We start from the raw sequence: 21,557 nt of genomic DNA, 5'->3' as shown, positions 1-21,557 counted from the left end.
CCAGAGCAGCTCCTGGGGCCGTGGCTTCAGGCCATCACATGATGCCCTCCTGCAGGCTGGCTGGACTAAATCTGGGCTGTGAGCTGTGGGCTGTGGGCTGGCACTGCTGCTGCCTGAGGCTGCAGCCCAGGGCTAGGTGCCAGGCCCTGCTGGATTGCTCAACGTGCAGGACCCAACCGATGCCAAGTTCCTCTGCTCACTGCTTCCGGCCAGCCAGCAGGGCAAGGCAAAGCTGCTCCTGGGCCAGAGCCCTGCTCCCTGCTCTCCAGCCTCCTCTCCTCCCCTTTGCTGCTCCACAGGGATGCAGAGGTTTGTGCACCTCCTCTTCCTGGTCTTCTCCTCAGGTAAGGAGGCTCCCACGGCCTTGGGGTTTGGCTGGCAGGTGAGGGATTGGTGCAAGACTTACTCCTGGCAAAGCTCTGGGGGAAGGCAGCAGAGGGAGGGAAGTCCTGAGGCCTGCCCAGGTGCTGGGCAGGGTGCTGAGGGCCATGGCTTAGCCCCAGCCTTGGTAGAGTCAGGGAAGGGCTGGGCTGGAGGAGCTCAAAGGGCTTTGCCAGCCCAAAGGATTCTGTGGCCCTACGAAGCCCAAAGCCTTGTGGCCATGCCAGGAGCCAAAGGCAGAGCAGGAGGTGAGGAGGGGGCCAGGAGAGGAAGAGGAGGGGGAGCTGCCTGCACAGGGCTGGGCAGGCAGTGAGGGAAGTCCTGGCTGCAAAGCACCAGGGCAGAGGCTGGAGGGTGCTGGGCACTTGGGCAGGGCAGATCCTTTTTTGTGCCACCTCCCAGTCAGGCCTGGAAGCTCTGCAGAGTTTGTAGCTGCCAATCTGCTTGGAAGGGTTGAAGTCAGGGTAGGAAAAGTTCTTGCAAGGCTCAGGCAGCTCCAAGCCCTCCCAGGAGCCTGCAGTTTGACTCCTGAGCTCTCCCTAGCAGCACAGAGGTGGCCACAGAGCCCACTCTGCCCTGCTCCCTGCACTCCCTCAGAGCTCAGCTGAGCTCCCCTGCCTCTGCCTCCCACCAAGAGGAATGGAAGTCAGAAAGGAGGAAGCAAGGCAGAGCAGAAGGCAGCAGCCAAGAGGAGCTCTCAGCCTGGCTAAAATTAGCAGGGTAGGAAGAGAGGGTTGGGGAAAAAAGGAAGACAACAACCCCCTGGGGTTGGAGAAAGCTGCCTGGTGCCAGCTGGAGCCACCCCGTGCCCAGCTTCACTCCTCAGGGGATGCTGCAAGTTTGTGCTTGCCCCCCCAGGCCCTGACCAGCTGCAGGAGCTGTGAGGTGGTTGAGCTCCAGGCTGCAGCCCAGAGCAGGCAGCACAGGGCCAGAGGGGGAGGCAAGCACCAACCCTGCCTGAGCTCCAGAGGCAGGCAGCTCCTGCTCCTGCTCCTCCCCAGGCAGGGCTGGCTGCCTGGCAAGGGCCCCACCACAGACACAGCCCAGGGGGAAGCAAGACTGCATCTGAGCCCTCTGTCTCCTCCCTGGGGGCAGCCCTGCAGCTGGCAGCAGCCCTCTCCAGAGGGCTAAAAGGTTGCAGGGACACTTGGCACAAGCAGGGGGGCAAGGGGTAGATGTGGGGAGCCTTGGCTCACCTCCTCCTCCTCCTCCTCTCCTGGCAGGCTGTGCTGCAGAGGACATCCCTGTGGTGTATGGGGTGGAGGGGGGCAGCATCTCTGTCAACTGCAGCTACAAGGCCTGGCAGCAGCGCTGGAGGGAGAAGAGTTGGTGCAGGCAGCTGGAGGAGAGGCACTGCCAGCAGGTGGTGAGGGCCAGGCGCCTCTGGCTGCCCTTCCTGAGCAGCTGGAACGGCAGCACCTCCATCAGGGACGACATCCACCAGGGGCTGCTGACAGTCACCATGAGGAGGCTGAGCAGGCAGGACTCTGGGCTCTACCAGTGCAGGGCTCACCAGCGGGGGCAGGCAGAGAGCCTGGGCACGGTGCGAGTGGAAGTGCTGCCAGGTAGGTGCTGGGCTGGGGGAGGGCTGGGGGGGGCTGCTCAGCCCCTGCTGAGGCTTCCTCCGGGGCTGCAGAGGCCAAGGCTGCCCTTCAGTCACCTCCTGCTGCAGCCCTGTGCTGGGGAGGTGGCTGCCCTGCTGCCCCTCTGCCCCCTCGCTGCCCCTGAGTCGCTGCAGGACCCCCCCCGCTGCAGGACCCCCCCTCAGCACCCCCAGAGCCATCCTGCAGCACAGCCCCAGCTCCCCTTGGCTGGCTGTGCCTGGCTGGGGCACTGCTGCCAGCCAGAGCTGTTCTGTGTCTGTCCCCAGAGGGCCTGGAGCCCCAGCTGCCAGAGGAGCCTCCAGCTGTGCAGAGCATCTCCAGGTGAGCCCCAAGGGTCCTGGTGCTGGGGTCTCTGCCACTGCCAGAGCTGAGGTGGGTTTGAAGCGGTGTGGATAGCACCAGGGGCACATCCTCGACCTCCCCCCAGCTCCTGCCAGCCCCAGGGCTGCTGGGGGCTCCCCCCTGCCCTGCTGTGCACAGCCCCAGCCTCACCTGGCTGCCTTTCTGCTTCCCCACAGCCTCCCTCCAGGAGCTGATCTCACTGCCTGCTACGTCCTTGCTGGGCTCCTGGCGGCTAAGTTCCTGGTGGCTGTGCTGATCTTTGTCACTGCCAAGAGCAGGCAGCAGAGAGAGCAGAAGGAGCCAAGCCTGCAGGAGCAGCAGGTCCTGCCCCTGGCTGCTGAGCCTGCAGCTGGGCTCAGCCCCTCCTGGGAGAGCACTGCCTAGGGCCAGGCCCAGGGCAGACCAGAGGGCGAGGAAGAGCAGGCACAGCTTTGCCCCTGCATGAGCAAAGGGTCTCCTACCCACAGCTGGCCAGGAACCACCCCTCAGAGGGCAGCTCACCTGCTGCCACCCCTCAGCCCTCTCCCCTCCAGACCCAACAGCCCCAGCTCCCTCAGTCCCTCCTCCCAGCAGAGATGCTCAGCTCCCTGGTGGCCTCCACTGGACTCTCCAGCAGCTCTGTGTCTCTCCTGAGCTGGGCAGCCCAACACTGGGCACAGGACTGCAGCTTGGTCTCACCCCAGGGCTCTAGAACTTGTGAAGCTACTTGCAGGGAGGTCCCTGCCCCCCACCCCTCCTACCCTGTGGCAGCCTCCAGCAGGAGCAGCTCTGAGCAGAGTGCTGTGGAAGGAGGAGAGCCTGAGATGATTTCCTGGTGGGAAGTGATGAGAGTGGGGCTGGGAAGGCTCTGCCTTAATGACTCAGGAGAAGATCATCCCCAGAGCCCTCTCCTGGGGGGCCCCAGGCAGCTGAGCAGCAGCACCCTGAGAGTTTGGGGTGAGTTGATCAAAGAATTGGTGACCTCCAAGGCAGCAGCTCCTTCCCCCCTGACAAGGAGGATTGCAGGGCAGTGCTCAAGAGCTCTGCTCCCAGCCTGCAGCTCTCCCCAGCCCCAGCCAGGCCCTGCTGCAGCTCTCCCCAGCCCCAGCCAGGCCCTGCTGCAGCTCTCCCCAGCCCCAGCCAGGCCCTGCTGCAGCTCTCCCCAGCCCCAGCCAGGCCCTGCTGCAGCTCTCCCCAGCCCCAGCCAGGCCCTGCTGCAGCTCTCCCCAGCCCCAGCCAGGCCCTGCTGCAGCTCTCCTCTGCTTCCAGCCAGCACAGGGGCAGGGAAGCTGCAGCTGCCTCGAGGAAGCTCTTCTGCTGGGACTGGAAAGTGTGCCTGGAAGCCCAGGCTGCCTCTGAGCCTCTCTGACAGCCCAAATAAAGCACCCAGCCTGCACTCTGCTCCCTGCAGGGCTACAGAGCTCCTTGGCTGGCTGCCAGTGGCCCCTGGGGAGGTGGTTTGGTGGCCCTGGGGGTGTTGGGCTGAGGGTTGGGCTGGATGACCAACCCAGGGACCAGAGCAGGTTGCTCAGGGCCTTCTCAGCCCTGACCTTGACCCTCCCCAGGCTTGGGGCCCCAGCTCCCTCCCTGGGCAGCCTCCTGCTGCAGAGCTTGCTCCTCACATCCAACATCAATCTGCTGCCTCAGCCCTTGCCCCTTGTCCTACCCCCACAGCCCTTCTGCAGTCCCTCCCCAGCCTGCCTGCAGCCCCCTGCAGCTCTTGAGGTGCAGCTCTGAGGTGCCCCTGGAGCCTTCTCCTCTGCAGGCTGCACAGCCCCAGCTCCCCCAGCCTGAGCCCACAGCAGAGCTCAGCTCCTGAGCACTTCCAGGGCCTGCTCTGGAGCTGCTGCTCCAGGGCCACATCCTTCCTGTGCTGAGGGCTCCAGAGGGCTACCTTGGCCTCTCCCAAAAGCTGTTTTTACCCAACAGGCAAAACCTAACCCCCCAGAAAGCCACAGGCAGGAAGCTGCTGACCTCTGGTAGGAAGTGATAGTGCCCCAGGCAAGGGGCTGGGAGCTGTGGGACCTGCTGCTTCCTGCTAGGCTCTCCCCAGCTCCACTCTGAGAGCTGAGGGAGAGCAACTCTGCTGCCTGCCTGCTGGAGCAGCCTCCTGCCCTCACACCTGAGAGCCCTTTGGGCCTCCCCTGCACATCCTCTGAGAGCAAAGCTGCAGAAAGCTCCTCAGAGCAGCAGAGAAATCCACTTCTGGCTGCCCCAGGGGGCTGCACAACTGCATCCTTCCCCTCCTGCCTCCTCCCTCTTCTTGCCTGCTCTTCCTTCCTTCATCCTCCTCCCTGTGACCACCACAGCTCTGGGGAGGGCTCAGGCCAGGCAGCCCTCTGCTGTGGGGCAGCAGGGCACTGAGCTGCCCCCTCCAGAGGGCTGTGGGGAGGGGCTGGGAGAGCAGGGGCTGCTCAGCCTGGGGAAGGGGCTGGGGAGAGCTTGGAGCTGCAGGGGAGCTGGGGAGGGACTGCTGAGAAGGGGCTGTGGGGACAGGGGCAATGGTTAGGAACTGGAGCAGGGCAGAGGGAGGCTGGGGACAGCCTGGCACAGGTGGCTGTGGTCCCATCCCTGCAGACACTGAGGCCCAGCCTGGCTGTGGCCCTGGGCAGCCTGCTCCAGCTGGAGGGGTCCCTGCTGCCTGCAGGGGCTTGGACAGGAGGAGCTCTGAGGCTCTCTTCCCACCCAAACCCTAGCAGAGAGGCTGCCCTGGGTCTGCAGCTGGGGCCCCCCAGCAGTGCCCTGAGGAGCAGAGGCCAAGGCTGGCTTAGAAATGTTTATTAGCTGTACACAGTACTTACAATTCATCTGTTAAAGACCAAAATCCACCTGAAAAAATGCATCAGATAAAAAAACATTAAGAAAGTTGCAGCTCTGCCCCAGCTCTGCCTGCCAGCACCTCAGAGCCCCCCACACCCCCTCCCCAGGGCTCCCCCTCCCCCTTTTCATCATGCAAGGAGCCCTGAGGCCATTCAGCAGCACCTGAGGGCCGTTCCCCACTCCCCAGCTGGGGCTTGCTGCTCTCTGGCTCACTTCTGCTCCAGCCTCCTCTTTCAGCCTCTCATCCCCTCCTGAGGGGCTCCCAGCAGCAGAGATCTTGCTCAGCCCCAAGGACTTCTCAGGCTGCAGAGGTTTGCCCCTGAGGCCATCTCCAATGTCCTGAGGGGGCTCAGGAAGAGGCAGCAGCAGCTTTGGGTGAGGTGGTGTCCACTGCCCCCCAAAGCAAGCTGTGAGACAAGCCCAGGCCCAGGGAAGCCAGGACACAGCTCTCAGGCTGCACAGTAAGCAGAAGGCTTCAACCCAAGCCCTGAGCTCCTAACCTCCTGCAGCCAGGGGCAGAGGGCCTCGGGCACCTGGCAAAGGTCAAGGCTGTGCTGGGCAAGGGCTGTGGTGCAGCTGGAGGCTGTCTCTGTACAGCAGGGCTGCAACTCCAGGAGGGCTCTGCTGGGCCCAGGCAGGGGCAGGCTCTGACTCCTGGGCCCAGGCAGGGGCAGGCTCTGACTCCTGGGCCCAGGCAGGGGCAGGCTCTGACTCCTGGGCCCAGGCAGGGGCAGGCTCTGACTCCTGGGCCCAGGCAGGGGCAGGCTCTGACTCCTGGGCCCAGGCAGGGGCAGGCTCTGACTCCTGGGCCCAGGCAGGGGCAGGCTCTGACTCCTGGGCCCATCTCAGTGCAGGAGGTGCTTAGAAGAGGGGAGGAGGAGGCAGGAGCAGGCAGAGGCTGCAGTCCTTGTGCTGGGCCAGAGGAGCAGACCAGGGAAGTGATGAAGGTTGTTTGAGTCAGCTGCAGCTGAGCTCTCCAGCACCCACTGCAGGGTGAGGACAGGCTGGGTGTGCTGATTGTCCCACTGAGACTCACTGCTGCACTGGGAGGGCAGGGCAGGGGGGAGGGACTCCAGCAGCTGCTGCTGCTTCCTGCAGGTTAGGAGACTCTGATCATCTGTGTCATGGCTTCCTCGCTGGCCTGGGTGGGGTCCTGGGGGTACAGAACACAGCCCCCACAGTGCCACTGGGTGAGACAGCCACACACACACACCCCCCCAGGGACAGCAGGGGTGGCCCAGGGGCAGGGGATAGCCCCTGGGGACAGGGGATGGGGCAGGGGATGGGGCAGGGGGCAGGGGATGGGGCAGGGGATGGGGCAGGGGGCAGGGGATGGGGCAGGGGGCGGGGCAGGGGATGGGGCAGGGGGCAGCAGAGTCACAGAATGGTTTGGGGTGGAAGGGACCTTGGGGACCACGCAGTGCCAGGCCCCTGGCAGGGACAGCTGCCAGCAGCTGCTGCAGGCCTCCCCCGGCCTGGCCTCCAGCAGCAGGGAGGGGCAGAGCTGGGCCACAGCCCCCAGACACCGACAGCAGCAAGGGAAGCTCCGGGGCTGGCTGTGAGGAGCCCGGAGGGGCAGCTGGCCAGGCCCAGCCCTGCTCACCTGCAGGTGGGGACTCTCCTTCTCCTTGGGGGAGAAGAAGCGACCTCCCTCGCCGCGCTTGCGGGCCATGGCGTGCCGGTGCCGCGACTCGTGCAGGTACTTCTGCGGGGCGGCAGGGGGCGCTGAGAGCCCGGCCTGGCAGAGCCCAGCCTGGCAGAACCTGGCCCGGCTGAGCCCGGCCCGGCTGAGCCCGGCCCAGCCTGGCAGAGCCCAGCCTGGCAGAACCTGGCCCGGCTGAGCCCAGCCCGGCAGAGCCCGGCCCGGCAGAGCCCGGCAGAGCCCAGCCTGGCAGAGCCCGGCCCGGCAGAGCCCGGCAGAGCCCGGCTGAGCCCAGCCCGGCCCGGCCCGGCTGAGCCCGGCCCCCAGGGCAGGCCCCCAGCCGCTGCACAGCCCCAGCCTCCCCCCAGCCTCCCCCCAGCCTCCCCCCAGCCACTCTTCAGGACGTTAGTTTCACCTCACGCCCGACCCCAAGCCCCCCCCGGGGCAGCCTGAGGCCACCTCCTGTCCCTGCAGCAGAGCCCAGCCCCCACCCAGGGAGCTGCAGAGAGCAAGGAGGTCTCCCTCAGCCTCCTCCTCCCCACCCCCTCCCCACCCCCTCCCCACCCCCTCCCCAGCTCCCTTCCCCAGCCCTGGGCCTGCTCCTCGATGTCCTTCCCGGGGTGGGAGGCCCAGAGCCAAGCCCAGGCCTGGGCTGCCCCTCGGCGCCGGGGCAGAGCCTGGGCCGGGCCTGGCTCCCAGCCCTGCCTCCCCCAGCCCGGAGCCAGGTCCTCACCCTCCTCTCCTTGGGGATCTTGCCCTCAGCCTCCAGCTTGGCCCTGGCCTGCCTCCTCTTGAGGATCCTGTGGTACTGCTTGGCGTTGACGTAGAGAGGCTCTTCCTCCAGCATCTCGGCGCCGGGCAGGGGGATGCGCTGGATGGCCGGCACCGAGCCCGCGCCGGGCACCATCTGCGGGGGCACTGCTCAGTGCCTGCAGTGCTGCCTGCAGTGCTGCCTGCAGTGCTGCCTGCAGTGCTGCCTGCAGCCCCCAGCGCCTGCAGTGCTGCCTGCAGCCCCCAGTGCCTGCAGTGCTGCCTGCAGTGCTGCCCGCAGTGCTGCCTGCAGTGCTGCCTGCAGTGCTGCCTGCAGCCCCCAGTGCCTGCAGTGCTGCCTGCAGTGCTGCCTGCAGTGCTGCCTGCAGCCCCCAGCACCTGCAGTGCTGCCTGCAGTGCTGCCTGCAGCCCCCAGTGCCTGCAGTGCTGCCTGCAGTGCTGCCTGCAGTGCTGCCCGCAGTGCTGCCTGCAGCCCCCAGCGCCTGCAGTGCTGCCTGCAGTGCTGCCTGCAGTGCTGCCTGCAGCCCCCAGTGCCTGCAGTGCTGCCTGCAGTGCTGCCTGCAGTGCTGCCTGCAGCCCCCAGTGCCTGCAGTGCTGCCTGCAGTGCTGCCTGCAGCCCCCAGCGCCTGCAGTGCTGCCTGCAGTGCTGCCTGCAGTGCTGCCTGCAGCCCCCAGTGCCTGCAGTGCTGCCTGCAGTGCTGCCTGCAGTGCTGCCTGCAGTGCTGCCTGCAGCCCCCAGCGCCTGCAGCCCCCAGCCCCCCAGCTGGGAGCAGCAGTGACTTTGCTCCCCAGCTGCAGAACAGTTTCCACTTCCCCTGAGGAGGGCAAAGGCTCCAGGGCAGCCCCAGGGCCATGCTGCTGGGGCAGCTGCAGCCACTGCTGCCCTCCCCTCCCCCTCCCCCTGACTGTGACTGCAGAGAGCTCTGCAGCAAAGGCCTCCTGCAGAGCTGTGGCACCCAGGGGGGCTCTGTGCCGGCCCCCGGGGGGCTCTGTGCCGGCCCCCGGGGGGTCTGTGCCAGCCCCAGGGGGGGGTCTGTGCCGCCCCCAGGGGGGGTCTGTGCCGCCCCCAGGGGGGGTCTGTGCCGGCCCCAGGGGGGCTCTGTGCCGGCCCCAGGGGGGTCTGTGCCAGCCCCAGGGGGGGTCTGTGCCAGCCCCAGGGGGGGTCTGTGCCGGCCCCAGGGGGGGTCTGTGCCGGCCCCAGGGGGGGTCTGTGCCGCCCCCAGGGGGGGTCTGTGCCGCCCCCAGGGGGCTCTGTGCCGCCCCCAGGGGGGCTCTGTGCCGGCCCCCAGGGGGGCTCTGTGCCGGCCCCAGGGGGGTCTGTGCCGGCCCCAGGGGGGCTCTGTGCCGGCCCCAGGGGCTCTGTGCCGCCCCCAGGGGGCTCTGTGCCGGCCCCAGGGGGGTCTGTGCCGGCCCCAGGGGGGCTCTGTGCCGGCCCCAGGGGGGCTCTGTGTGCAGCTCAGTACCCACCATGACCATGCCCCCCGAGTTGACGACGTTGCCAGCCACGGGCAGGGTGACAGTGACGGTGCCCTGCCCGCTGCTGCTGGTGTTGGTGCTGGCTCCTGTCTGCACGATCTGGGCCCCAGCCAGGCTGGCAGCTGGGATGGTGATCATGCCTGTAACAGGGACTGTGACTGAGGGGACACCCCCAGGGCACAGCAGGGCAGAGCACAGAGGGGAGGGAGCAGCGTTAGAGCCTGGCCCCCGGCCCTCAGCATGCACACAGCAGCTGCAGCGCTGCAGGGCTGGGCCCTGCACACCAACCCAGCCCCAGCCCCACAGCCTCAGACCCTCCCCCAGGGATATCATCCAGCCCTGCCCTGGGCAGCCTGGGCCAGGCCTTCAGAACCCTTCTGGGCAGCAAATTGTTCCTCACACCCAACCCAGAGCTCCCTGTGGGCAGCCTGGGGCTGCCTGCTCTGCCCTGCCACTTGCTGCTGGCAGTGAAGGGCCCAAGCCTCAGCCCAGTACTGCAGGTGAGGCCTTGCCAGGGCCACCCTCCAGCTGCTCCTCAGACCTCCTGTGCTTTGCAGCCCTCCCTGCCTGGGGAGGCCAGTGCCAGGCAGCAGCCCAGGTGCTGAGGTGGAAGCCCAAACCTCAGCATTCCTGTCCTACAGCCCCTCAGAATGGAGCCCCCCAAGCTGGGACACCCCCAGCCCCTGCCATCCCCCCCCCAGCCCCTCTGCTGCCACCCCCCCCAGCCCCTGCCATCCCCCCCCCAGCCCCTGCCATCCCCCCCCCAGCCCCTCTGCTGCCACCCCCCCCAGCCCCTGCAAACCCCCCCCAGCCCCTGCCACCCCCCCCCAGCCCCTGCCATCCCCCCCCAGCCCCTGCCATCCCCCCCCCAGCCCCTGCCATCCCCCCCCAGCCCCTCTGCTGCTGCAGCACTCAGCACCCCCAGCTCCCTCTCTTGCCCCCAGCCTGCCCAGCAGCCCTGCTGTGCCCAGCACAGCTCCTACCCTGCTGCAGGATGGTTCCATCAGCATTCACTGGCTGGTAGACTATGGTCTGCCCTTCAGCTGCCTGTGCCACCTGCTGCCCTTGGACTGCTATTTGCTGCTGGCTCTAGAGAGAAGCAGAACACAGCAGCTCACAGACTGCTGCTGAGCCCAGTGCCACAGCCCTGAGCCAGCAGCAGGTGCTGAGGGTGCCCCAGGCTGGGGCTGGGTTTGCTTTGGTGCCAGCAGCAAGCAAGAGCCTGGAGCACAAAGCAGCTGAGCTGCAGGGCCCCCAGCACCTCCCAGCTGCTCCTAGCAGTGCAGTCACCAGCAGTGCAAGCCCCAGGCCCAGCTCCTCCTGCCTCACCTCGCTGTCAACGTTTGGCCAAAGAATTGCTCTGCCCAGGGGCTGGATTTGGCTGCAATTCAGCAGGGGAAGGCAGGAGAGTGGCCTGAGCAGCAGCTCCTCCTCCCCACATGCCACCAGGTGAGGAGAGAGCCACCCCTGAGCCAGCCAAGGGGCTGCAGGCATGCAGGCAGCCACTGTGCCCCAGGCAGGGCTGCAAGGCCTCAAGCCCAGCCCAGCCAGCCTCAGGCCCTCAGCACCAGGCCCCCTCTGGCTCTGCTGGGCCTCTGCCTGGTGCAGCACAGCTCTCTGCTGTGCCCCTCAAGGGAACCTTTCATGCTGGAGCAGTTACCTGTGTCTGGCCAGCAGTAACTGCAGTCTGGGGCTGCTGAATAATGATCTGCTGGGTCTGGCCCTGCTGCCCCTGTACCTGCACAGCCTGCCCACCTTGAATCTGAATCTGACCTGGCTGCACCAACTGAATCTGTGGAAGAAAGAGTCAGAAAGGAACATTAACTATGCCTCCTCTCCTCCCTCCCTGGCCTCAGCAGCAGCACAGCCACCTGAGGACTCCCTGCTGCAGAGCCAACCACCAGCAGGGAGCAGCTCTGCTCCTGCTCCTTCAGGGCTCCCTGGCACACAGCCACCCAGCACAGAGGCCACCCAGCACCCTGGGGGCTCTGCACCCTGGGGGCTCCGCACTGCTCACCCCAGAGGAGGCTCAGCAGGAGCCAGCTGCTCCCCTGCTCAGCTGGGAGGCAGCAGGAGGCCTGGGGCCTGGGTGCCTGCAGAGTGCTCAGCACAGGGCAGGGAGCAGCTGGCTGCAGGAACTCTCTGCAGCAAGATGGAGCAGTTCCTAGGTGAAAAGGGGAACTGGGAGAGGGCTGAGAGAGCAGCCCAGGGCTGCAGCTATCTCCAGCAGCCAGGCTGGAAGGAGCCTGCCACAAAGCTACAGATTGGAGCCCAGGCAGAGGGCCCCAGCCCAGGCAGAGGGCCCCAGCCCAGGCAGAGGGCCCCAGCCCAGCCTGGCTCCCACCAGAGGCACCTCAGAGAAGCCCTGAATGAACCTCTCACACCACCAAGAGCCCCTGGGCCCTGCTGGCTGATTCCTGAATCCAACTCTCCAGCCACCACTGCCCTGGGCCAGCCCTGCCCCTGCTCTGCAGCAGCACTCCTGGAGCATCCCAGAGCTGCCCCTGAGGCCAAGCTGCCAGGAAAGGCTTCTGCCCAAAGCCAGCTCCCAGCCCCCTGCAGTGCTGGGGCCTCAGTGCCCCTCCAGCCCCTGCCCCAGCTGAGCTCAAGCTCAGGGACTGCTCTCAGGAAGCCTTCAGATGCCAGGGGAAGGCCTCCCTGGGAGCCCTGAGCTGAGCAGGCAGCAGCTCCCCAGAGGAGCTGGAAAGCAGCACTGGGAGGAGAGCACAGCCAGGAAGCCCAAAGCCAGCTGCAGAGCCACAGCAGCAGAGGGCTGGAAGGACTGAACCTCCCTGAGCAGCTCTGCACAGCCCCAGGGAGCCCAACCCAGAGAGCTGCCCTTGCACCCTGCTGCCCCCTGCCAGCCCCAGGGCACCAATCCCTGCCTGCCCCCTGCCTGCCCCCTGCCCACCCTGGGGCACCAATCCCTGCCTGCCCCCTGCCTGCCCCCTGCCCACCCCGGGGCACCAATCCCTGCTGCCCCCTGCCCGCCCCAGGGCACCAATCCCTGCCTGCCCCCTGCCCGCCCCCTGCCTGCCCCAGGGCACCAATCCCTGCCTGCCCCCTGCCTGCCCCAGGGCACCAATCCCTGCTGCCCCCTGCCTGCCCCGGGGCACCAATCCCTGCCTGCCCCCTGCCCGCCCCCTGCCTGCCCCAGGGCACCAATCCCTGCTGCCCCCTGCCCGCCCCAGGGCACCAATCCCTGCCTGCCCCCTGCCCGCCCCCTGCCTGCCCCAGGGCACCAATCCCTGCTGCCCCCTGCCCGCCCCAGGGCACCAATCCCTGCCTGCCCCCTGCCCGCCCCCTGCCTGCCCCAGGGCACCAATCCCTGCTGCCCCCTGCCCGCCCTGGGGCACCAATCCCTGCTGCCCCCTGCCAGCCCCAGGGCACCAATCCCTGCCAGCCCCCTGCCTGCCCCCTGCCCACCCTGGGGCACCAATCCCTGCTGCCCCCTGCCCACCCCAGGGCACCAATCCCTGCTGCCCCCTGCCCGCCCCAGGGCACTGCTCCCTGCCCAGGCTGTGGCAGCAGAGCTGAGGCAGAGCTGCTGTGTGGGCAGGGCAGGGCAGGGCAGGGCAGGGCAGGGCAGGGCAGCCCTGCTGCCCCTCTGCACCACAGCCAAGGTCACCTCACCTGCTGCAGGCCCTGTGTCCCAGACACTGGCACTTGCATGATGGTCTGGCCCTGCCCCCCAGGCACAGCCTGCACCATGATGGGCTGCCCCGTGGAGGTGAGCAGCTGCCCCCCGCTGACCTGCACCATCAGGGGCTGCCCCTGCACCTGGGGAGAGAGAGAGAGCAATGAAGAGCCCTGAGAGCTGCCAGCACAGAGCCCCAGGGGCTGCAGCTTCCCTCCGGCCCTCAGCAGCAGCCACGGAGCTGAGCCCAGCAGCAGCACAGCTCTGAGCTGCCAAAGCTCCTGCCTGGAGGCTGCTGCAGGTCCCCTTCCTGCTGCTGCAGGTCCTTCCCTGCTGCAGGTCCCCTCCCTGCTGCAGGTCCCCTCCCTGCTGCAGGTCCCCTCCCTGCTGCAGGTCCCCTTCCTGCTGCTGCAGCTCCCCTTCCCTGCTGCAGCCTCCCCTCCCCCCTGCTGCAGCCTCCCTGAGCTGCCAGCCCCAGGGGCACTGCAGCAGGGGCAGCTCAGCTGCCTTGCCCAGACCCAGGAGCTGCCTTCATGCACAGCCAGGAGCAGAGGGGAAGCAAAGCAGCTTCAGTGCCCCCAGGGCCCCTGCTGCCCCTGCCCTGGGGCTCCCAGGCTCTGCTCTGGCAGGGAGGCCCTGCAGGAGCCTCAGCTCTGCCCAGGGGTGCTCACAGCCTCCCCCCAGGGGTGCTGACAGCCTCCCCCCAGGGGTGCTGACAGCCTCCCCCCTGCAGGGCCTGGCCATGGCTGAGGGCAGGCAGAAGGGGCCAAGAGCAGAGCTGAGCAGCAGCCACTGCTGAGCCCAGGGAGGGCTCAGGGGGGGTTGTAAGCTGTGGTGTGAGAGAGGCCCAGAGGGGCTGGGAGGCAGCTCCAGAGCCATCCAGCCCCTGCCAGCCCCCAGCAGGGCTCAGCAGCTCTCAGGCCCCACACAGAAGCATGCTGGGGGCAGCCAGAGGGAGCAGCACAGACCCAGGAGGGGCAGAGGGAAAGGACACAGCCAGGGCTCAGGTCAGGGATGAGGGAAGCACAGGACAGAGCAGAGGGGAGAGAGGGGGCAGGCAGGAGGCCAGAGGGAGCCAAGCAGCCAGGTCAGGCACTGGGGACATAGCAAATGCTGTGTTCAGCTCCCCCCCTGCCCAGGGCCTCCTGCCCCTTGCAGCTGCCCTCCTCTGGGGGACTGGGAAGCCAACCACCCCCAGGAGTGAGATGTCTGCTGCCCAGCTGCCAGGGCCCAGCTGCCCCTGCCCAGCCTGCTGCCTGGCTGGGCAGTGGGAGCTGCAGGACAGAGCCCCAGAGCCCCAGTGCCCAGCTGTGCCCTGGCAGGGGCAGACCTGGCTGCCCCAGGGGGGTGGCACTGCCCCCAGCAGCCCTTCTGGCTCACAGGGGTTCAACTCTTGCAGCTCAGGGGCCAGGCACCACCTCTGGCTGCCAGCTGGTGAGGAGAGGGAACTGAGAGCAGAGACCCTGCTGACTTCCTTCCTCAGTCCCCCTCTGCCTCAGCTCCAAACCCTTCCCCCTGGGCCTGCCTCAGAAGGCTCTCTGCAGCCTTCCTGCAGGATCCCTCCAGGCCCTGGCAGCAGCTCTGAGCCCCCCCTGGAGCCTCCTCCTCTCCATGCTGCCCAGCCCCAGCCCCCTCAGGCTGTGCTCCCAGCAGAGCTGCTCCAGGCCTGGGCTCATCCCTGGTGAACGCTGCAGGGCTGTGGCAGTCCCCTGAGCCCCAGGGGCAGTGCTGCAGCCCCACTGCAGCTGGCAGAGCCCAGGAGCCTTCCTGCTCCATCCCCCAGCCTGTGGAACACAGCATTGGGTATGTGGCCCTGGGGGTCATGCAGTGCTGGCACACAGGACCAGAGAGCTCACCACTACCTGCAGGGTCTGGACTTGCTGGCCCGAGGCCGATGCCACCTGGGCCTCAGTCTGCAGCTGGACAGCAGTGACAGCTCCCTGCTGCTGGGGACACAACAGCAACAGCTTGAGACATGGCAGAGCACAGCCAGGCAGCCCCCTGGGCTGGAAGGGGCTGCTCCTGGGGGCAGGCTGCAGCCTCCCAGGCACAGCCCCCTGCAGGGAGCGGCAGAGCTCAGCCCCTCTGCTCTGCTCTGCTGCCTGAGAGCTGCTGCAGGGCCCAGGCCTCCCCTGCAGGGCTCCCAGGGCTTGGCCATGCCAGCCCAGGCCATCAGTTCCTTCTGCACACAGCAGCACAGAGGACTGCAGCCCCAGCCTCACCAGGGCCCCCCCTGCAGCAGTGTCCTTCCACCACTGAGAGGCTGCAGGAGGCCTCTGCTGCCTTTAGCCCCTTCAGAGAGCCCCAAAGCACTGAGAGCTCAGAGTCAGCAGCCTGGGGGCTGAGGGACACCTCCCTGCCCAGAGCTGGGCCACAGCAGGCTGGGAGGCAAGGATCTTGTGTCCCCCCCCCAGAGGGGCCTGGGGAGCAGGCCCTGAGCCCCCTGCACACCAGGCTGGGTTCAGCCTCCTCTCTGCCTACACAATGGCCAGAAGCCAACCCAGGCTCAGGCTCTGCCAGGGGCTGGGCTCTGGCAGCCCTCAGTACCTGACCTCCAGCACCCAGCAGGGTCCTGGCTGTGCTGGGGAAGCCAGCTCAGTGCAGGGGGGGAGCTGGGCCCTGCTGGCAGTGAGCTGAGGCCACAGCTGAGCCTCCTGTCCCCAGCTGGAGCAGGAGGGACAGCACAGGGCAGCAGCAGCAGAGCTCACCTGCAAGGGTGCTGCAGGAGCAGAGTGGGGGAGGCTCAGCCGCACCCCAAAGCTGCCAGGTCCTTGCAAAGCCCCAGCCCAAGCTTCAGAGCATGAGGCAGCAGCTGCTGGCATGGGGGAAGCCATCCAGAGCTGCACAGCTGGCTGCAGCTCCGCTGCTGGCTGCAGCTCCGCTGCTGGCTGCAGCTCCGCTGCTGGCTGCAGCTCCTCTGCTGGCTGCATGCAGCTGCAGCCCAAAGCACCCCAGGGAACACTGCCCTTGAGACAGCCTCTGGGGGCTTGAGCAGAGCCTGCTGCAGCTGGGGGGGGCTGCACAGCTCACTGGGGGGGGCTGCACTGCTCACTGGGGGGGGGGGCTGCACTGCTCACTGGGGGGGGGCTGCACTGCTCACTGGGGGGGGGCTGCACAGCTCACTGGGGGGGGCTGCACTGCTCACTGGGGGGGGGCTGCACTGCTCACTGGGGGGGGGGCTGCACTGCTCACTGGGGGGGGCTGCACTGCTCACTGGGGGGGGGCTGCACTGCTCACTGGGGGGGGGCTGCACTGCTCACTGGGGGGGGCTGCACTGCTCACTGGGGGGGGCTGCACTGCTCACTGGGGGGGTGGGGTGTCTGCACTGCTCACTGGGGGGGGTGGTGTCTGCACTGCTCACTGGGGGGGGGGGGGCTGCACTGCTCACTGGGGGGGGCTGCACTGCTCACTGGGGGGAGCTGCACTGCTCACGGGGGGCAGCTGGCTGCTTCTGAGGCTCTCCTGCTGCTTCCTCCTGCAGAGGGTTTCTCACTTCCCTCACACAACCCCCAGAGCATTCACTGCCTGCTTCACCTTGCTCCCAGCCTGCAGCCTCCTGAGCACCCAGAGCTCTGCCCAGAGCCCACCTGCAAGGCTGTGCCTTTCCCCCCAGCAGTAACAGAGCAAGGATCTGCTGTGCCCGCAGCCAGGCAGTGCCAGCAGGCAGCCAGCTGGCTCTGCACAGCGCTGGGCTGGGCACAGAGGGCTCTGCAGGCCAGCAGTGGCAGCAGCAGTGCCCCCAGGAGCCCCCTGCATACCTGCTGCTGGATCTGCCCAGCCTGCACCACGATCTGCTCCGTGGAGCTGCTGCTGCTGGCTGCGTACTGCTCCATCGCCGCCGGCAGGGGCACAGGGCTCAGCCTCGGGCAGCAGAGGGCAGGAGAGCAGCTGGCTGCTGTGCCAGGCCCTGGAGATCAGGATCAGCCTCCAGCAGCTGCAAAACAAAGCACCTGCTGAGGCCAGGATCACACAGAGGGCTGCTGGGCCACCACCAGCCTCCCTCTGCCACGGCGCCCCTGGCCTGAGCCAGGCCCAGCTGGGCCAGAACCTGCCTGAGGAGGCCAAAGTGGCCCAGGCCTGGCAGCCCTCTGCCCACTGGGAGGGGCAGAGCCCTGGGGCAGGCTGCCCAGAGGCTGGGGAGCCTCCTCCCCGGGGACATTCCCAACTCACCTGGCTGTGTGGCCTGCCCTGGCTGGGCTGGTCCCCTCCCAGCCCCCCCCCCGTGACTGCATTCAGGGGAACAGCAGCCAGGACCTTGCTTCCCTTCCCTCTGCCCCCTCCAGTCTGCCTCTCTGGGGCACAGGCAGCTGCCTGCACTGCTTGCTGGTGGAGGGGGGAGGTGGTCACTGCTGAACCCCCTCCAGGTGCAGGAGCAGAGGTGCAGGGCTGGGAGCTGTGCTCCCCCACAGCTGTCCTCACCAGCAGCTGCTGCTCCCTGGGCTGCACTCAGTGACTCCAGGGTCCAGCAGCAGAGCTTTGTGCAGCACGGAGGAGCCTGCAGCAGCTGCAGCAGCAGCAGCTCCCTCAGCAAATAAACCACAGCAGGCACAGAGCAGCCTGAGGAACCTGAGCTCGGACCCAACCCAGCTGCAAGGCATCAGCCTCCAGTGTGCTGCAGCCCCAAGCTGGGCTCCCCAGGGCAGCCCCTGGCCCCTCCCCGTGCCCCAAGGCCCCCAGCAGACAGCCACACGGCGCCAGGCAGCGGCCTTGGCCTCAGCTCCCACATTTGCTTCCCGACCTCCTCCTGCGGCTTCCAAGGCAGAGTCCACCCCGGGCTGTCTTTACGGCTGGGGGCCTCGGAGCTGGACCTAACTCTGAGCTCAGGCAGCCGAAGCAGCGCCCCGCAGCTCAGGGAGCAGGGAGCGAGGCGGCTCCGGGCCCTCGCCGCGGGAGGACCCCGATCCGGATCCGCTCCCCCGGGGGCAGGAGGCGGCGGCAGGGACCCGCTGCGGGAGGGCCCCGATCCGGGTCCGCTCCCCCGGGGGCAGGAGGCGGCGGCAGGGACCCGCTGCGGGAGGGCCCCGATCCGGGTCCGCTCCCCCGGGGGCAGGAGGCGGCGGCAGGGACCCGCTGCGGGAGGGCCCCGATCCGGGTCCGCTCCCCCGGGGGCAGGAGGCGGCGGCAGGGACCCGCTGCGGGCGCACCCTCGCCGGCGGCTCCCCCCCCCCGCCCCGGGCGAGGCGGGGAAAAGGCGGGGGGGGAGGAGGAGGAGGAGGGGCAGCCCCCGCCGCCCGCGGCCCATCCGTCAGCAGCGCCGGCGGGAGGCTCTGCCGCTCCGCTCCCCCCGCCCGGCCGGTGGAGGGCGGGGCCCCGCCGCCTGCCGCCCCAGCGGCCCGCACGGGCACGGCCTGGCGGCGCCGCGGGAGGCCGGGCCCGCCGCGCAGCTCCCCTCGCAGGCGCCGGCCGCAGCCCCGCTCCCCCCGGCACGGCTGCCGCCCCCTGCCCCGCGCCTCCCGCCGCGCCGCGCCCGCCCCGTCCCGGGCCCTCTCCTGCCGGCGTCCCCCCCCCGCCCGCGGCGGAGCCGGGCCCGGGCCGCGTCCCCTTCGCCTTCCCCCGCGCCCGGCCGGCCCCGGCCCTGGAGCGGCCTCCTGACTGGTCACTCGGCCCCGCCAATCCCGGCGCTGGGGCCGGCGCTCGGGGGCTCCATATTGGCTGCTCGCACTCACCGTGCCTCGCTCCCCCGGTTCGGGTCCCGCGCTGATTGGCTCCGCTACCGGCCCCCGAAACCCAATCAGCGCCGGCACTCGGCCGCCGCGCAAAATGGCGCCCAACCCCGAACAAAGGCGAGGGGAGGGGGCGGGCAGGGGCGGCGCAGGCGCACGGCCGAGCTGGCCCCGGCCCGCTCCGCCTCCCTCCGCGCGGCCCTGAGCGCCAGGCGCCGCCCACCCGCGTCCCGCCCGCCCGTGGCTACTGCGCCTGCGCCGCGGGCGGCGCGAGGCCTACCGCGGCCAGCGGTGCGCAAGCGCCGCCCGAGCCACGCCCCCCACTTCCGGGCCCGGCCCCAGCTCGGCTTTGCGCGCCGCGGGCGAGGGGTGGGCTCCGGAATGTTCTGGGCGGCCACCATAGAGAGGCAGCCTCCGGCCGGCTAGAGGGGCGGCAGGCAGGCCGCGGCCGCCATCTTGGCGCGAGCGCCGGGCCGCCGGGGCAGCGCTGTGCCGGTGCCGATGTTGGCAGCGCTCGGGAGGGTCTTCGTGGCTCCAGCGCCGGCCCGCTGGCTCCTTCTTCGCAGCGTGCCCGCGGGTCTGGCCTGCTGAGGGGTTTCCCGGCGGGACGGGGGTCACTTGAAGGCCAGCGGCTGCCCACGGTGCGGTGGTGCTGGCTTGAGGCCTGCCGGTGCCTCGTGGGCCGGAGCTGTGTGTGCTTGCACCGCGCTCTGCGGGCCCTCCCCTCGTCCTCAGGGGGTGTCTTCATCCCCGCCTGTCCCTGGAGAGAGCAGGCTCAGCCTGCTCCCCAGCCTGACCTCCCCAGTGCCTCCTTTGGGCTTCCTAATAACTCTCTTCTCTGTCACCTTTGCAGCCCCGGGAGCCTTCGCCACGGCCCACGTTACCATGGCCACCCACTTCTCCACGGATCAGGAGGAGAGAGTGCGTAGGAAATGGCTTCCCTGGGGTGCTGCTGTGCTGTGTGGCTGTGCAGAGAGCCTCGGCTGTCCCCCCGCGGGCTGGCAGCTGGCTGCTGCGTGTGGCTCTGCAGGGCAGGGGCTGCTGCCGCTGCCTTCCCCGCGGCTGTGTGCAGCCAGGCAGAGGCGGTGCAGCAGCACAGATCAGTGTGTGGGGGCAGCGATGCTGCTGGTGTGCTGAGCTGTGCACTGACCCAGCGGTGCTCCCCATTCCGTCACTCTGAGCACTGCCTCTGTCGAGCTCCCTGCTGGCCTGGCCTCGGCTTGCAGCCGGGCTCCGAGCTGCCCCTCGCTGCCCGGCGCTCGCCCTGCCCGGGCTCGGAGGCTCCCTGCGGGCCCAGCAGCGCTCCGAGCCGCGCTCCGAGCCGGGCTGTGCTCCCCCTGCCGCCGGGGGTGTCTTGCAGATCAAGTCAGTGAAGGGAGACCTCTTCTCGTGCCCGGGCACGGCGGCCCTGGCGCACTGCATCAGCGAGGACTGCCGCATGGGCGCCGGCATCGCCCTGCTCTTCAAGAAGAGGTTCGGAGGCGTGCAGGAGCTGCTGGAGCAGAGTGAGTCAGGAGCTGGGGGGAGAGCCCTGCCTGCCTGCAGGAAGGGTGTCCCGAGCTCCTCGGGGTGCAGGGAGGATGAGGGAGTGGAGGGCAGCTGGAGTGAAGGTCCCCTGTGTGCCCTGCAGAGAAGAGGACAGGGGAGGTGGCCGTGCTGCAGAGGGAGCAGCGATACATCTACTACCTGGTAAGGGGGAGCTCAGAGCTCAGCTGCTCCAACCTCCCCACCCTGCCCAGGGACAGCTCTCAGCTGGGCTCAGCTGCTCAGGGCCTCATCCAGCCTGGCCCTGAGCACCCCCAGGCAGGAGGCAGCCACAGCCTCCCTGGGCAGCCTGTGCCAGAGGCTCAGCAGCCTCCTGCTGAGGAACTTCTTCCTCAGCTCCACTCTGCCCCTGCTCTGCCTCAGCTCCAAACCCTTCCCCCTGGGCCTGGCTCAGACCCCCTCAGGAGAAGTCTCTCTGCAGCCTTCCTGCAGGATCCCTCCAGGTCCTGGCAGCAGCTCTGAGGTGCCCCTGGAGCCTTCTCCTCTGCAGGCTGCACAGCCCCAGCCCCCTCAGCCTGTGCCCACAGCACAAGTCCCTTCCACCCCAAACCACTCTGTGCCTGGTGAGAGCTGCAGCAACCCTGGGAAGGCTTCTGTAAATAAAGAGATGTGAGAAGGGTGGCTGCAGTGCTGCTCTGAGGAGCAGCCAAGCTGTCTCCTGTGTTGAGATCTAAGCTCTGAGTGGTCAGCCCCAGCTGCTGAACCCTCCTGTGGCACACAGCTCCTTCCCCAGGTCTTTGTTCTCTCCACAGCAGCAGCTCTGGAGGGTGAGGTCTGGGGGTGTGGGGCAGAGAGCAGCCTGTGGTGCTCAGGCCAGAGCTGAACTCTTTAACCTTTGTGTTTAGATCACAAAGAAGAAGGTTTCTCACAAGCCAACATATGACAGCATGAGGCAGAGTCTAGAGGCCATGAAGGCTCACTGCCTGAACAATGGAGTCACTGACATTTGCATGCCCAGGTGAGAGCCTGAGGGCCTGCAGGGCTCCAGGATTCCCTGGAGAGTCACAGGAGGGTTGGGAGGGACCCCAGAGCTCAGCCAGCTCCAGCCCCTGGGCAGGGACCCCTCCCCCCAGCACAGGCTGCTCAGGGCCTCCTCCAGCCTGGCCCTGAACACCTCCAGGGAGGCTGTTGCCCTTCCCTGGATCTTCTCCAGCACCTCAGTTCCCTTGTAGAGAGGGGCCCAATCCTGACCCCAGTGTTGAAGGTGCTGGTTGTGAGCTGCTTGGTGCCACACAGAGCTGCAGCTGCCTGAGGCTGTGGCTGCTGGTGGCAGGCTCCAGGGGAGGCTCTGACAGCTGCTCTGGTGTCTCCTTTTCCAGGATTGGATGTGGACTTGATGGCCTGGAGTGGAGCAAAGTCTCAGCAATCCTGGGGGAGGTGTTTGAGGGCACAGACATCAACATCACAGTGTACACTCTGTGAGGCAGGGAGCTGGCACAGCCTCCCCTGCCCTGCTGCCAGGAGGGGAGCCCTGTGAAGGAGGAGAGAGCTGCAGGCTGAGCACTGCTCTCTCCTGTGCTGCCAGCGGCTTGCAGCAGCAAAACCCAACTGCAGAGCAGCTCAGGAGCCTGTGAGGGAGGCAGGAGAGCTGTGGCAGCCCTCAGGGAGCCCCCAGCCTGTCCCAGCAGCCCAGCAGATGTCACTGCTCCCCCACGAAGCAGCTGCCTGCTCCAGAGCCCTCAGCTCCCTGCTGGGTG

General features: G+C 68.1%; 3 protein-coding genes across 3 annotated transcripts; 2 read left to right on the top strand and 1 right to left on the bottom strand.

Moving 5' to 3' along the window:
- Positions 1-259: 259 nt before the first annotated feature.
- LOC104305348 (triggering receptor expressed on myeloid cells 2) lies at positions 260-2,736 on the top strand. The gene is made up of 4 exons (XM_009906194.2): positions 260-344; positions 1,605-1,946; positions 2,252-2,306; positions 2,504-2,736. The coding sequence occupies exons 1-4, from the start codon at positions 302-304 to the stop codon at positions 2,709-2,711; spliced, it is 648 nt and encodes a 215-aa protein (XP_009904496.2). The 5' UTR covers positions 260-301; the 3' UTR covers positions 2,712-2,736.
- A 3,339-nt stretch (positions 2,737-6,075) lies between these two features.
- NFYA (nuclear transcription factor Y subunit alpha) lies at positions 6,076-16,576 on the bottom strand. Its single transcript, XM_054176380.1, has 9 exons — positions 16,411-16,576; positions 14,512-14,595; positions 12,649-12,795; positions 10,676-10,807; positions 9,999-10,104; positions 9,007-9,173; positions 7,502-7,675; positions 6,730-6,831; positions 6,076-6,279 (listed from the first exon to the last, which is right to left on the bottom strand). Exons 1-9 carry the CDS (start codon positions 16,483-16,485, stop codon positions 6,226-6,228), a joined length of 1,041 nt encoding a protein of 346 aa, XP_054032355.1. The 5' UTR covers positions 16,486-16,576; the 3' UTR covers positions 6,076-6,225.
- A 2,215-nt stretch (positions 16,577-18,791) lies between these two features.
- Positions 18,792-21,323, top strand: OARD1 (O-acyl-ADP-ribose deacylase 1). The gene is made up of 6 exons (XM_054176454.1): positions 18,792-18,892; positions 19,169-19,236; positions 19,676-19,820; positions 19,946-20,004; positions 20,706-20,818; positions 21,180-21,323. The coding sequence occupies exons 1-6, from the start codon at positions 18,817-18,819 to the stop codon at positions 21,280-21,282; spliced, it is 564 nt and encodes a 187-aa protein (XP_054032429.1). The 5' UTR covers positions 18,792-18,816; the 3' UTR covers positions 21,283-21,323.
- The last annotated feature ends 234 nt before the right edge of the window (positions 21,324-21,557 follow it).

This window comes from Dryobates pubescens, chromosome 35, assembly GCF_014839835.1.
Source record: "Dryobates pubescens isolate bDryPub1 chromosome 35, bDryPub1.pri, whole genome shotgun sequence".
Lineage (NCBI taxonomy): Eukaryota > Metazoa > Chordata > Aves > Piciformes > Picidae > Dryobates > Dryobates pubescens.
This window is presented reverse-complemented; position numbering and strand designations above follow the sequence as displayed.

Bases quoted from the DNA above. Each gene is read 5' to 3' on its own strand.
- OARD1 (XM_054176454.1), top strand. From the start codon at position 18,817: ATGTTGGCAGCGCTCGGGAGGGTCTTCGTGGCTCCAGCGCCGGCCCGC. The intron at 20,005-20,705 runs GTAAGGGGGAGC...CTTTGTGTTTAG, and splicing joins AGCGATACATCTACTACCTG to ATCACAAAGAAGAAGGTTTC. The intron at 20,819-21,179 runs GTGAGAGCCTGA...CTCCTTTTCCAG, and splicing joins ACTGACATTTGCATGCCCAG to GATTGGATGTGGACTTGATG.
- NFYA (XM_054176380.1), bottom strand. From the start codon at position 16,485: ATGGAGCAGTACGCAGCCAGCAGCAGCAGCTCCACGGAGCAGATCGTG. The intron at 14,596-16,410 runs GTATGCAGGGGG...TGTCCCCAGCAG, and splicing joins CTGGGCAGATCCAGCAGCAG to CAGGGAGCTGTCACTGCTGT. The intron at 12,796-14,511 runs GTGGTGAGCTCT...CTCTCTCCCCAG, and splicing joins AAGTCCAGACCCTGCAGGTA to GTGCAGGGGCAGCCCCTGAT.
- LOC104305348 (XM_009906194.2), top strand. From the start codon at position 302: ATGCAGAGGTTTGTGCACCTCCTCTTCCTGGTCTTCTCCTCAG. The intron at 345-1,604 runs GTAAGGAGGCTC...CTCTCCTGGCAG, and splicing joins CTTCCTGGTCTTCTCCTCAG to GCTGTGCTGCAGAGGACATC. The intron at 2,307-2,503 runs GTGAGCCCCAAG...GCTTCCCCACAG, and splicing joins GCTGTGCAGAGCATCTCCAG to CCTCCCTCCAGGAGCTGATC.